Source organism: Labrus bergylta, chromosome 3, assembly GCF_963930695.1.
Source record: "Labrus bergylta chromosome 3, fLabBer1.1, whole genome shotgun sequence".
Lineage (NCBI taxonomy): Eukaryota > Metazoa > Chordata > Actinopteri > Labriformes > Labridae > Labrus > Labrus bergylta.
This window is the reverse complement of record NC_089197.1, coordinates 17,918,497-17,934,401: the sequence shown is the minus strand read 5'-3', so window position 1 is coordinate 17,934,401 and position 15,905 is coordinate 17,918,497. Positions and strand designations below refer to the sequence as shown.

Here is a 15,905-nt window from a genome sequence, read left to right as displayed (position 1 = left end):
CGACTTCCTTGCCGATAAACATGCGCTCGGTAGACACTCACCCAGCCGAAATCCACCATCTTCGCTCACTTGCTTGGGGCTCGCCGTGTTAGTCTCTCGCCGACAAAAGAGAGACATAAATACGTAACTGATCCGAAAACTTTTCTACCGGTGAACAAGAGCGAAGTCTGGAGTGTGATCCGAGTCAATCTGGAGGCAATTTATAGCCCAGATACGCTGTTTTAAAAATGATTGCTTGGTTAGGAAAGTGGCGCGAAGGCGACCAGTTGGTAACCATGTGGGTGAATGAAGGGCGGCTCCCACTGAACGTAAATATCTAGCTACAACCCCCAACTCTCCCCCATTAGCATACATAAACTACGGTACTTCCGACCCCACATCTCCAACCAAACAGCCTCCACCTCTCCAAGGGGAGGCGAGGGGGGAAAGAAGACAGGGAATCACTGCGGCTTTTTCTACCACCTTTTATGTATTAACATTGTAACGCATGCATAGCGGGGGGAAAACAGCCGGCTGAGTCATGGAGTTAAAAGCACATCTAAGTTTGCGGTAAAACAAGGAGTAGGCTTGCAGAATTACCCGAAACCTCGACTATAATAAACAATAAGTAAAACTACATACATTTAAATCCGTGGATTATTTCGATCTATTGTCCTGTATGTTCGTTTATCAAAAATATAAAACGACTAATTAACCTGTTGCTGCTCCACAATATATGATTTTTTTTAATTTTTTTTTTGCATGTAGGTTTATTGATGTTTATGCTCATTTGAATTGATTCGTTAAATTTATTCTCTCCTCGATTAAAGACAAAAAAAAAGTTGACCTTCGAAAACACATGTTATGTTTAGCAAAAAACAGTGAAACACTATGAGTAAGCCTTGTCATTTTAAACTTTGAATTTGCTGCAGAAATGTGTGTGATAGACAGTGTGATACTTAAAAAAACAATTATTTCAACAGTTACTTTTTAACTATCCTTAATAAAGTCAGCTATGAAAAGTAGAAAAACTAAACTTCTAAAAAATATATATTAAAGGTTTTCTATTCTTCAGTCTGGAGTAAGTTGGTCTTCGTGTTTAAAATCATTATATCCTTAAAACCAGTGACTTCCAGTTGGGAATCTGGTATTGAAATGTTTTTCTTTTTTTTATCCAATAGTGGTTTATCTTAATTAGCCTATCAGTTCCATCTGGACAGTTTATTTTTTTTAAAAACAACATTTTATTTTTGATTATTACTCTGACAAAAAGTCTACAAACATTTGAAATAGCCTATAAATGTTGAAATGATTTTCCAAAAATAATCAAAACCAACAAAGTCAAGATAACCCTTTTTTCATTTAATAAAAATGACAAGGACACTATCAGTGAAAAACAAAGATGAAACAGATCAGAAGTTTTTATAGCTAACTAAACAATTATTAAGAATATTTTAGAGTAAGTGAATACACTTTAATAATTAGAATTTAGTCAGATTAGGGGTGGGTTTTTTTTGTTTGAACTGTGAATATGGTTACAAAAAATACTTCTAACATTTCAAGAGAGCTCACAGTATGCCCCTGATTCTCTGGTTTAGCTTTCTTCTCAGATAAAACAAAACAGCTCAACCAAAAACAATCTCCATCAAACCAAAGCAGCAAAATATGAGTTCTGCAGTTTAATGCAGGGGCCCCCCGACAGGATGTAGGGCCCAGAATCAAAACTCCAAACGTTTTCTGCATCTAATAAAGAGTTAAACTCTCAGAGCTTTTTTCCGACACAATCTTTTTTTGCTGTGTGACATCAAAGAATTATAAACATTTAATCTATCAAATAAAACATACCGCCTTCAAATGTATGAAGGAGATTTGTCTGCACAACAAAGGACTGTTTTTATTGACATGACAATGGCTTGTGCACGGTGACAACTTTGTTGAATATGCTGAAATAATTGTATCAAACCTCTGTTTCATTGTTTTCTACAAATTTGCATTTCGATAGAAAAAAAAAAATCATGTGCATCATTTTTAAAGTTGACATGATTTGGGTGCATTTACTTAAGAATGATTTATGCCACATTTCTCACAATTACACGTATCCTCTTGTGTTACTTTAAACTTCGACTTGTCTTCATTAAAAAGGGAAATGTTTCACTTTTTTAAACTATCTCACAGCTGTTTACCTTGAGACAAAGTTCTCCGTTGCACTAAAGAATAATTTCCCCCTTTGAATGTCTTACAAGGTTTCATAGATTATTGTTTTACTTTAACGAACAAAAAAGTTGTATCAGTAATTTAACTTAAATAAGAGTTTTATGTCTTGGCTGCGACTCTCACATATTAACGTTTCTGGTAGTAGTTCCCTCTACTGCTTTTAAAAACGTAAAAAACATTAACTGTGAGGTTTCTTTTCACAACATAAAGATTTGGGAACAGTTGAATAAAGTACTCTCACTCTCAGTACTTTTTTTATTGGAGTTGAACAACAAAGAGAAAAGGATGATCAACATATTACCACCATTCTGCACATTCATTTTAAATCTTTATGAGCGTTTGATGAAATTCAGAAATGGCTGCTCACCTTTTAATAAACAGTACTGTAGAAAAAAGACTAGTAATAAGTTGAGACACAAAACAACTTTGAGTCGCTCAAAGCCAAATGATATCCATAAAATGTATTGTTTTCTCCAGATGAAATGTGTTCAATCCTGTACATTTTCACCAACAGATGAGTGTGGTACAGTATGGTAGCTGGCCAGCAGAGGGAACTAGCTAACTGTATACTGTAAATCCATAAAGATGCGATTACTGTTCAACTGTAAGAGGAAGCACAGACCACAACTTCCCCATCACTGGAGTTTCTGTTGTTTAAAAAAAAAAAATCAGCTTTATGTAACAAAGGGAGTTTCAGAGAGGAATAAAACTATGTTCTCCTGCTGCTGATCAAAAGTTTTATTCATCTCAATTATTTAAAACTGTAAAAAAAAACATCTCTCTTTTCTTCATGTTGATATTGTAAAATGTATCTGAACCGTCCTCAGAAAGAGATGGTCTTTCCAAAACGTCTATCTGACTTGATCTTTTTAATTCTCCATCCAACCATTGATAAAAAAAAAAAAACTTTTCAAACCTAAAAGCACATTATCTGTTTGTCTCCACTTCTCTGAGCACACTGTGGGAGTGGGAGCGCTCAGTCATGACCCCCAACCCCCAACACAAAACCAGCGGTGGGGCTAGTTCCTCTGCATATGGAAGTGAAGTGGGGGGGGGGGGTGGGGGGTGGGTGGGAGGTTGTCGACTTCACATCGTCTCATGGGGTCAGATAAAAGCTTACGGCTCTCCTTGTTGGACCCCCTGCCCCATCCCCTCTTTCCTCTTCAAGCTCTGTGTCTCTGCACAAATGATAGTTTAAGATCATGATATCAGAGCAGGTGTCAGCTGCAAAAAAAAAATAATAATCACATTTATTTGGTTGCATTTTCCCAAATGATAAGTTATTTGGATGAAGATAAAGAAAGAGAAGTTTGTAAACAACATGTGCAGGTTTAAAATCCCTGAAAAGGTGAGCAGATCACAGATTGATCAGATAAAATGTGCAGCTGAAACAATGTGCACTTCTAACATTTAAACCTGTACTTACGATCAACAATGTCCCCCCCCCCCCCATATATGCAGCATCCCATCTCCTCTTTCTCTATAAAATGGCCTACCATATCTAAGACCCTCCCACCACAAGAGGCCAGGAGCCTGGGGGTCTCTGTGTTGTTCTTCCTATAAAAGCCCGGCCACCATTGTCTCCGGGTGACCCCAAGGTCAACTGAACTCACCTCGCCTGACCACAGCCCATTCAGCTGTGAAGCCTCACATAGGACAAAACATCTCACCAGAGCAGGGATAACTTCAAGCGAGGGGTTGGGAAAACACACACACACACACACACACAAAGATACTGAATGCTCTTTGCTGTCTCAGAGTCATACACTCATTTAAGATATTGTTTTTTCACAATGTTGAAATACACTATTCATGTTCAAAGTGATCAGAAATCACATTTCTGTGAATGAAATGATGTGAGGTTTATCCGACTGTAGCTCACTGCATGGTCAGGATAGTAGAGGTTTAAATGACTGAGACAAGTTGGTCTATTACAGAAATCATTTTTGGAAAGTGGCAGCAAAGTTATCTGTTAGTAATTATCGAATTCATCCTCTATTATAGCTTTTTCTTTGCAATGGGGACAATCCCACATCATTTTCACTACTGTATTGAAAAAGTAGTTCAGTGTGGAAAATACAAGTTATTCATTACAATGTTTTGAAATGCCATCAGTTTTACCTTCTTTTGTATATAGCACCTTAATCATTTTCCCTGCTTGTTGCACACATGGAGCACATGTCCTGAAAATCCTCCAGTCTGCCCCCCCCCCGCTCTCAGACGCTGCCGTGTCCCTGGTGGAGAAGAAGCTCATGGAGGCTGACAGGTTGAAAATGTGCGGCATGATGTGGCTGAAGGAGCATGAAACATGTTCACCCATGGATGCCATGCACAGTGCCCACAGGAGAGAATGGTGAGACAGTTAAATGTTGAGTATTTTCATTATTGTCTCTACAGATGTCAAACGTGTTTTCTCGTTGTTTGATACCTTTGCAGAGGATTTGATGGCGCAAAGGCCGGTTATGCAAACGTGATGACCTGCAAGAATGACACTGTAGATGAACAACATGTTCTTTAATGAGCGGTGCAGAGAAATTTGTATATTTGAGATTTTAAAGAAGGGCTTTATGCATCTGTTGTCCTATTGGGTACACGATTATGGCTGTAAATACTCTTATATGGGCAGGTTCCAAAATATAATCCAGAGTTTTCCACAAATTCAAACAGCATTTATGCGTTATAAAAATATTTTTTTGTGCTTTTGACCTAACATGACATGGTGAAAACTCATCATGGTGCTGTTCACTGCAGACTGACAGACACTCTCCCATGAGCATCATTAAGTAATGAGGAGACATGCTCCTCTGAGCAGTGGCTCATTGAAGCATCTACCCATCCAAAATCACTGAGGATATATTTTGTATTTTTGAAGATGGTTTCAAATCCACCACAGCTTTAATCGAAACTAACAAAAACTTCTTAAAGTCCTGTAATCACTGGTTATAATCACTGCTGAAGGCCATGTTAGTCTTAAAGATTAAAGTCTCTGGTATTTATAAACCTGCGCCCTTTCTGCATATTTTAGGGTCTTAACGACTTTAAGTAACAAAACATTTTTCCCTTCCTTAGTCTCAGGCAGATGGCCTCAACCAGCAGACAATAAGCAAGCTGATTTGGCTGCAAGTAAACTTCAGATACTGTTAATGCTTGATTTTTCAAATCAATATAGAAAGATGTAACATATTCACACTTGCTGTTCATCAACACAAGAAACTTCTGCTCAAAGCTCTAACTCACATCTTCCTGCATCACCTCACCCTTCACTGCGAGATCTCAGAGAGACACTTCATCTGAGAGTTTATATCCTTTATAAAAATGTCTATCTCTGTAAGTATCCCTTCCACATTATTGTTAGACACTTAGACAATCAACCCAACCCTGTAGGTAGAAAAAGATAGAAACTTAAGGGGCTAACCTACATTGGGTGCAGTTTCCCTGAATTACATTGCAGCCATTTCAGCCTGATTCTTGGCTGCTGGTTGAGACGTTCTGCATGAAACATTTTGTACAAACGAAAAGTCAGATTGAAAATACCTTTAACAAAGCTGTATGTAAATAGTGATGCAGCTTACTGTTGTTTGAAGTCATCATGCATTGCTGAGTCATTTTGTAAGTCATCTGAAAGCTGAGAGAGGGTGCTGTGATTTCTCTCTCTAACTTTCATTTCTTTATTTTCTTCTTTTTTTCATGCTCTCTCTGTGTCTTTACCTTTCACAGTGGTTGTAGTTAGTTTTGGTGAAGAGCGGAAAACAGACAAGACAACAATGCTGACACATTAAAAACAATAGCAACAACCTCTCCATGATGAAGTAATGACATTTCTTGAAGCTCGACGTCCTGGTCGAATACTGAGGAATATTTAGAAATAATCTTTAAGAGAGCAACAATTTAAAATGTTTAAATATGGCTGCCATGGTCAGAGAGAAAGAGTGTCAAAATCTCTTCAAATTGTTTAGCTTTAATAAAAGTTAAAAAAAATTGTGATTTTCATTTCTCTTAACATTATTTCAGACAAAGCGTACACAATTAGGTTTTGAAAAAAAAAACATCCCAATGTAATATGTAGAAGTACACAGTCAATGTTTGGAGATTTATCAATAAATTAAATACACAAGTACTTCAATAATAAATAAAGCTGCAGTGATAAATGTAGTTTTTCTGGAAAACAACAACATGAACAAATAAGCATTTGATTTGATTGTTTCCTTCAGTTAAAGTCTTGCAAAAGTTCTTCATTACAACAAAGTCCTGCTTTCACAATGTTTTGAGTGATAGTATGTAAGCATATAAAGTATGAAAATAAATCATTGAAGGAGCTCAAAGTTGAGCGGGACAAGAGTGAACATGAGTGTTTTTATTATGGATTAATCGGCTAGTTTAATGTCAACTTCGAGCCATTTATTGTTGTCTTTGTTTGATAGAAAACCTCAGGGGATGCATTGAAATTACCCGGAGCTATAAGTGACATATAACTCAAATGTCGTTTTTTTTTTACTACTAGGCAACAATTGTAATTAAATAAATCAAAGAGTATTTTAGTTTGATATTTAAAGTTGGTCAAATCTAAACTACTTCCATCAAGGAGGTTGTGTTTGCATTACTTTCTTGTTGCCTGTGTGTCAGCAGGATTACGGAAACACTGACTGCCCATTCATTTGAATGAAACGTATTAAGCATGCGCTAAAGGAACACCTATTGAATCCTGGACCAGAGCAGGATCGTACCTACGTATTTCTTTACTGTTGGCATACCGTTTTTGTTTGTGATAATGGTTGGTGTTGTTTTCTGTTTTGTTTTGTTAAACGGTATTATTTATTACAACACTTTTTCCACTGTCGTATTAAATTAAAAATGCAATAGTAAGATGAAGATGCTGCAGATGAGCACAATAATGTTTTTAAATACTTGTTGCATTTGCTTGATAGTTCCAAACATAAGAAGTAGTTGCAGATTTTCATAGAGGACAGGACGGCGGGCCTTCTCAGAGTTCTGCGCTCTGAAACAGTCCTTCTACTCTGTAAAGTCACTTGTAATGATGAATGATGCAAAGTAAAAAGTGTCATGTATGAAATTGCTTAAATAATGTACAGATAGCTCTAAACTGTAGTCAAGTGTAGAACATGAAAAAGAAAAAGTTTCTCGTGAACACAAGGAGGCGTTAAGACGTTAACTTCCTGTCTGATTGTCTTTTCAATATGTTAGCAAAACAAAATGTGTACGTCCTCATGGGACAGCGTCACACAAAGATTAGATTCATTCTGTCTTTTTCTTCATGCCTTCCATAACAACTCTGTGTCACTGACAGCAGCTTCAGTGTGTTGTTGATAGTTTCTCAGCAGAAGTTTGGCTCCAGAGCAGCAGCCATTAGACTTTGTAGTAGATGTTGGTGGGAGTCTGCGGCGTTATCTCCTGAACTATGTACACAGGAGGCCCGTAGTCAGAGCTTACACGTTCGTAATGACGACAGATCATACTGTCGGAAGCCCGGAGAGGAAAAACAACATCGCTGCGGTCCGAGCCATTGTTGTCGCTGCTGATGCTGTCCCGCTTCGGCACGGCCAGAGTGTTGAGGGACACTGCATCGGACTGCTGGCTGACTGGGACGCCCTGATGGCGACGGTACCGCCACAGAACCACCACCACAATTATGATAACCACCAGGAGGATCACACCGCCACACACAATCCACATGAACAGTCCTGGCTCAAAGAAAGGGACGCCATGTGGGGTTGTCTGTCCTTTTTCTAAAGATGGAGGAGTAAATGAGGACAGATTAAGAGGAGTATGTGTTAACATGAACAGCTGGACATGCGAGACAAAGCTCTAATCTTTAGGATCCTACAAGTCAAAAGTCCGGAGCCCTTCTGTACTGAAAGGGTTTCAGAAGTGATTATCAGGGAAGATTAAAGTAGAAGTCCCGCAACCTAATACATACCGTACTTGTATTTGATGAGGTAGAATAGCAATTTAGTCTTTTAACATTTAGTTAACAAAGAACCTACTGGAAATTAAAAGTAAGGGAAACATAAATGGTCGCTCAACCATCAACTTCTAAAGCTTCTGCCAAAAGTACATATTATCCTAAAGTTTTTAGTTTGTTGGTTGTTAGTTGATTATGGTTTATTTGGTGCTGTCTCACTATTATTGGCATGCAGTCTGAATGTTTCTGTCATTTGCTCCCCTTTATCCATATGAGCTGCAATATGGGAGACTTGTGTCTGATTTTTTTTTGTCTCTTCCATTGTGAACACATTTTTCCTGAAACTCACTTAACATCTTAGCCTTCAGTATTGATCATTTCTGAATTGTTCAAATGTAGATTTGTGAGCATGCTATCAAAAATATAATATAAGTCCCCAAATGAAACAGTAATTGTCAAATCTGCAAATTGTATTCTCATTGTAACATTTTTAGCCATGTTATCATACCAGTTGTGCTTTTTGTATCCTCTTCTTTCACGGAGGGATCTTTGGCCTTGGACTTGGGCTTTGTTGGTGGGAATCTGGTGGGGGACTCCTGGAGCGTTGTAGGTGGATCTGAAGAGCCTGAAAGAAAAGGATAACTTACGTTAAGTCACAACATACACCACACATCTCCTTATTTGAACTGTATGGAGGTGCTTTGGGTTATGTCATGTCAAAGTATCCCCATAGCTGCTATAATGTCTGAATCATTTTCAGTCAGTCATTCAGGTAAAAATGCATCACTAGGAGTAAAAGAAGAGAAACATAAATTAGACCACAAAAAGTCCTGTTCTGCGTTGTGATTGGGACTCTCTCTTTCGCTGTTCTCAGAAAACTCTGTATTGATGCTTTCGCTTTCTCTACATTTACCTTCATAACTCAATGAAGCCGATGTTACTTCTTACCTATAACTGAAAATATGAGCAGGTCGCTCTTGTGGAAGATAAATTATTTCAGGACAAGTCATGGGTTAATAAAAGTTCAATCAAAAATGACAAACAGAAACCCTTCATTGAAGAGATTGTGGAGTTTGAGTGTATGCCATTACAGGGGTTAGATATTCCTTTCTGCGAGAGGCTCTTCTCAACAGTAAGTGGGCATGTCTGAAAGCATACTGCATTTGACTCTAAATGCAGTATTAAAAAACAGACATCCTGCTGCATAGGAGAAGGCTTACACATGAATACATTGAGCATAAGTGTTTCCTGAGATAATAAATCAGTTGACAGGCAGAGTCATTTTCTCATCAGCTTCCATAGAGCAAACTTCTGAAGCAGCCAGTGGAGATGCCCCCTGCTGGCCACTAGAAAGAATGCAGTTTTAAGGCTCCTACAAATTGGCCTTACTTTTTTGACCGGTTAGCAATTTGCACCTTTTTTTTTGACACGGTCAGTGGCATGCACATAACTACATCAACTTATTTGCTTATGGTTTATTGCATAGGGAAAGATAAATGCACAGTTTTCGCAACCATATCTTAAAATTATTTTAATAAAACAAGAGCTATAGTATATGGTTATCTATTTCTTGAGGAGGTTATGTCAGGATTCTTTAACCTCTGTGATTGTTTGTCTTTATCTGTTGACCTCAAACACTGGGACAGAAAAGTAACTTTGACAGGTTCGTTTCCACATTCAGATTCATCATAGAGAAAAACATGACAGACGAATGACACATTTTGAAAGAGTAAATCTACAGCCTCCACCCTTTTTTTCGCCTGTGATCCATAGTAACAAAAAACAAAAACAAATCTATGTCTTAGTCAGATTAAAGATCTCAGAGGTGTTGACCTACAACCAAAGCCACATTTCCCCTCCGAGCACCTCGCATGGTTTCACTAGAAGAACTGTTCAAGGCTCAAAGATATTTGGAATTTTTTTTTTTTTATCTTTGCTTTCCCATGAAGTCTCTTTGATCTTTCTAATTTATCTAATGACACTTTGGAGGGGACAGACCCTAAAGATGAAACCACAAGACTAAACTACAATTGAACACACTGAACAGTTTAAACTAGATTGAAATGGACCAGCTACACGTTTAGTATTCTGTTTTCACATTTCAGACAGTCTGCTAAAAAGATTTATCTCCTAAACCAGATATTTAATGCAAAACTTATAATAAAATATTTCCTAAAAGTGTTGATATTATTGATATTATTATCATATGGTTATTTTTGATCAGATCATTATCATTCCACTGCTTGTTGAGTTCCTCACACAGCAATCGGCTTTATGAAAGACAAATAAAGAGATGCAATTATTAAAGAATAACTGCAACAATTCATCAAATCAAGTAAATGTACCTCATTGAACTTATAGGCCTTTGTGTAAACAATTAACAAATATATGTCACAGAGTTTTCATGAAGTCATTTCATGTGTTGCTTTATGAGACATCACATACTAATAATGATATGTAACAGGGAATGCTGGCCAGTCTACTGGAATTAACGTCTTTTCTGTTTTAGTTTTGACTCAGTGTATTAGCATCAGTCACCACATGAAGCATGAATGTACAAAAGTAACTTTGACAAGATTTCCAGTTTTAAAGGCATAATCCATAAAAAACAAATCTAAACGGGGGGGGGGGGGGGGGGGGGCTGACAAACTGCAATTTAATGTAAAATATGTGGAGTTTAATGAGAGACTACAACTAAATTTGAATTATTCATGTTTCCTGTTGCTGTTAAAAGGTTTGTTTACATCAGCAGTGTTTGTAAACACGGCAGGATAAACAGCTCCATATTTTCACTTCTGATCAGTTGACAAACACACACGATGCAGTTTTTTTTTCTAACCCTAACCCTTCGCTTACTCAAACTGTTGAATAATTCAGATGAATAATACTTCACATTTTGTGGGCAATAAATTACATATCTGGGGCTTCAGATGATTTCACTTTAGAAGTTAAAAATAAACACAACATGTGTTTCATTTCCATGAGTCTGTGCAGCTCAGGAGCACAACGGAGAGCCCACTGCTTAGTTATTGTTTCGTCAAGGTAACCTACCTAATTACAAGACAAATAACACAGATATGATATTATTAATAGTTGAAAGAATTCAATTTAAAAGAGCCAATATGTCTTTGCAAGAACACTGTATAATACAGTCATTCATCCTCAGGAAATGTAAAGAAACGGTGTTGAATACGCTCAGAATGTGCTTTATTAAACTTTAATGCACACAATGAGCGCTCAGAATGGAAGAAAAAAAAAGGAACCATTGGCTATTCTGATGATAATACAGTAAAAGATTATTGACTGCTGTTGCCAGTCCCAATGATCGCATGCAGGATAATACTGACAGCATTAAGCTGCCAGCGGTTTGGATTCAGGATTTGAGATAATTCATGAGGCAAGCTCTCTTCAAGAGAAAGAACAGATGATCAGGATTATCTGACCACTTAGCATTTCCAGTCTGGAGGTGATATTATTGCATTATAGTGACCAGGAGGAGACACAGTAGTTCTTCCAAGTATTTGATGCCACTCTCCCCTTCAATCACAAACACAGAATACTTACAGCAATTCAATATTCAACGATGTATAGATCAACTTTTTCAGACAGGAGAAGCGTTTCTGTTTAGTTTAGTTTTGGTCTGTCTATTTGTTTCTTTGGTTTGTTGGTCAATTCAGCTTTTTGTACAAAATGTTTTTATATGATGGTGCTAAAATCTGAATAAAAATACCATAGCAGATCGTATACTCACTTTGGCCAACTCTCAGCACCAGCTTCATGGATTTGGTTTTACACACCCCTCCGTTAGTGTTGTCCAGACCTTGCAGGGAGCCTGAAGAGGTGGCTGACACACACACAGAGAGAGAGAGAGAAGAGCAACATGACAGTTGACCTTTTTTTTTTTTTTTAAGGTTTATGTATTTCTTTTATATTCATTATAATACAGGGTGGTCGAGCGATGCATCTTTCCATTATGAGTTCTTTGCAGGCTGTTTAAATGGTTGCTGAATATTGCATCACAAAGGCAAGAAAATACAGTAATAAACAAGACAAAATGTAATGTTTCATAGAGTATGTGGATAAGCAAACACTTACGATCATCAAAAAAACCAATAAGGTCGCTTTCAGGTTCTTGCACTAAATAAGATGTTGTAAATCAGTGAGGGGGAAAAAGCCCCTGGGCTACAAGAACACATATTGTGATCTCTGTGTTGCTTGTTTTATCTCAGACAAAAATCCAGAGATATTTGATTTCTGTCACATAAATACTGCAAATCTTCATAATTAAGAAGCTTAAACCAGATAGATGTTTTAAAAATCTGTATGAAAAACAACCTAAAGTATTTATAGAGTCATCATTCCAGCTTTGGCGGCAAAATAAGTAGTGAGGAAATTTTTAAAACAAGTTTATATATTTAACTATCACAGCAATTACTTAAACACACCCATATATCTACACAAACACACACACTGAGGAGGAACTATGGTTCAACCCTGTGCCGACACACACACACACACACACACACACACACACACACACACACGCACACACACATCACTACCATTACCACCACCACATACACACACACAGACTTGTTAGCAGCATTTAGGTCAGATAACAACATCTCACAGGCCACAAGCCACGTTGCCATGAAAGCTCCTTTCAAATCTGCCTGATGCTGTAAAAGCCTTGTGTGATTTGGGGCATGTAAGCCCTTGGAATCACAGTGGCCTGCCAGAGAGAAGTGTGCTGTCAGAGCGCGGCGAGGTGGATGAGGCTACATGGTCAGACTTGCTCTCCATCTCATGCATCACTTGCCACTAAGATGCCGGTTCAACCGACAGCGGCCCGATAACGAGGCCACATTTTTGTGATTCTCACGCAAACTGACAAATTGAGAGGGAGGCGAGGACGCTGAAGTCCTCAGAGGAGGAAAAGGGAACAGAATTGATTCAAACGATGCTCCACCTGTAGGAACCTTCAGCTCCTTCCTCTGGCTTTTTTTTTTTTTTTTTTACTGATTTGTGTTGAACATCATACAGCACTTATGGACACATAGGTTTCATTTCTAGGAGGTTATACACAGTGACTCACAGGTGATGTAATAGTCCCTCCCCTTGAGGAACTCCAGACCCCACAGGTTAGGGCTGAACTCCTGGAACTTGAAGGTGAACTTTACATCCTGGTTGGGTTTGTCACAGTTCAGCAGAGGTGTGTCGGTCTTGTGGATGGTGCAGCTCTCCATCTGACTGCGGGAGACCAGGTACACCCGATAGACCTCCTCCTTCACCCCTGGGGAGGCAGCAGCTCGGGGACACACAATGTCCATCTTGTCCCCAATCTGGGGATACAGGACGAGACCCTTACCTGGACTAAACCTGAGAGATAGAGGCATGAAATATAATAAATAGTAATACAATTATTTAGGTTCACTGGGAAGGGAATTTGCAAACTAATGAATAAATATGCTGTTTAGCCAACAGGATTTTTTTTTGTCCTCAGTAAGGTCTATGAGCTATACAAAAAAAAACAAAGCAAAGAAAGAAACACAAAAACAAATCGGTATGTAGTTTAAAGACAGGCCACACAGAAACCAGACAAACTGTGAAAAAGGCCATTCACATCAAAATGAACAGTTTTGTTAAAGGAGCGGGTCAAAACCTGAAGATATTCAATATTGAAGCTGAAACATTAGATTCATTGATTTTTTTTTCTGTCAGAAAATAATCTGCATCAATTAAGACTTCTCTAGTAATTAAAAAGAAAGACAAATTCCAATCCATTTCATTCAATATTCTCGAGTTTTTTTCTGCTTCTTTTTGTCTTTTTTCCATTTTGAACATTTAATGTTCACATGTAATTTGTGACAAAATAACAGATTGATAAGAAAAGAGTAAGCAGATTTACCAATAATGAATTCATTATTTGTTGTTTGTATTTAGTAGGCTATATAATGACACAAACCTCCTGTACAAGCTGGAACCAGGGGGCATTATGTTCACCAAACGACTTAAAAACTATGAATCAATAATTACTGTCGATTTGTTAAATAGTTGTTCTAGCAGCTATGAGCTATGCAACTTGTGGTGCCATTCTCTTTCTTAAATATTCTCAATTTAACTCAGCTAATGAGTAAAAGGACATAGCAGCAGCGTGAAAAGTGGTCCATGCACTCACTTTGTGTTGGAGCTGCTCCAGTGGATGGACTCCAGAGTGATGGCACGACATGAGCTAATGATGGCCAGGAGGATCACGGCACCGCAGCTCCATGTGATTCTCCCCATCACAGGAATAAATGTCAGGTTTCGGCGGCGGCTCGGTATCATAAACCAGAGTGAAAAGAGGCAGAAACGTGTCGGCCCTGCATGTCTCCAGCGGCGCCAGGTGCGCGCACAGGACGCATCCCTCCTGAGTGAAATCCCAACAAGTTACGAGTCTCCCCCCTGCAGTTGTTCAGTGAAATTCTCCACATTGTGAGTAATTGGCTAGAAAATCATTCGTGTGACGAAATACGTGTATTGAGGACAGAGACTGTGTGGGGTATTTGAGTGATCAGCTGACTGGCCGGTCCGCCCATACACAGGCTCATGCGTAGAGGGGAGAGAGGGGCTGGTTGGCACATTTGTATCCCTCCCTCATGAAAATGTCTTCCCATTGAGATACTGAGATCGAAATCAAGACCAGTGCTGGAAATGGTAGAGGTTGCTCCCCCCGCCCCACAACACTTTAAAACACAGCTATTAGAAAAGGGGAAAACTCAACTCAATTCACCCAAATGCACACAAATGTACTAAATCAACATCAATGAGCTGTTAGTCACCATATCATCATAAAGTGTCTTTCTAAAATGATGGGGAGTTCCTCCTCATGATTAGGGAAAGTTTGTAGGGAAAGTCACATCAATGATTGGGATTTAAAGAGAAAGGATTTAATTTGCCTAACAGCTTATAAATGTTCACTTAGCAGATTCTTTCATCCAAAGGGACGCACATCAGAGAGGAAGTACAACACAGGCAAGGATCTAGAAAGGAGGAAACAACGTCTTTTGTTTTTTTAGGGAAGTGGGCATAGATTTCACCTTTAAAGACATGGGTGAAAGCTGAATGTCAGTGATCCCTTTAAATAAACTTGCTCTGCACAGTAAACAGGGCCTTTACAGGTATGTTAAAAATATCCCGCTCTACTAAACATTGATGTGTTGAGAAATCTTTGAATAGGCCTATATGATATGGATGTGTTAGCTGTTTGATTTTAAATGTTGACATCAATCAGCATTGGAAACCAGCACTGGACAAATGGGTGGATTTTCTTTAAACTCCTGTATATTCTGCATTTAAGGAGCCTAGACTGTAATCGGCTCATTTTCAGGGAATCTGAACTAATGACAAAGTGGTTTAAAAGATTACACAGGGGCTTCTGTCACAAGACTAAAGCAGCACAAAGTGACAGTAGAGATGTCTGGGCTGTTTGTGTTCAAAGTGTGGGAAACATATTTTCATAATTTATTAATCATTAAAACCTCAAGTTTGGAGACATCAACTTCACAGAGAGAGAGAGAGAGAGAGAGAGAGAGAGGGAGGGAGAGAGGGAGAGAGAGAGAGAGGGAGAGAGATAGGGGAGAGAGAGAGAGAGAGAGGGGGAGAGAGGGGGAGAGAGAGAGAGGGGAGAGAGAGAGAAAGGGAGAGAGAGAGAGGGAGAGAGAGGGGAGAGAGAGAGAGAGAGAGGGGGGAGAGAGAGAGAGGGGAGAGAGAGAGAAAGGGAGAGAGAGAGGGAGAGATAGGGGAGAGAGAG

General features: G+C 38.6%; 1 protein-coding gene across 1 annotated transcript; it reads right to left on the bottom strand.

Moving 5' to 3' along the window:
- Window positions 1–5,520: 5,520 nt before the first annotated feature.
- On the bottom strand, window positions 5,521–14,632 carry LOC109985535 (ephrin-B2a-like). The gene is made up of 5 exons (XM_020635903.3): window positions 14,292–14,632; window positions 13,209–13,492; window positions 11,865–11,957; window positions 8,622–8,738; window positions 5,521–7,937 (listed from the first exon to the last, which is right to left on the bottom strand). Exons 1-5 carry the CDS (start codon window positions 14,438–14,440, stop codon window positions 7,558–7,560), a joined length of 1,023 nt encoding a protein of 340 aa, XP_020491559.2. The 5' UTR covers window positions 14,441–14,632; the 3' UTR covers window positions 5,521–7,557.
- Between the last annotated feature and the right edge of the window lie 1,273 nt (window positions 14,633–15,905).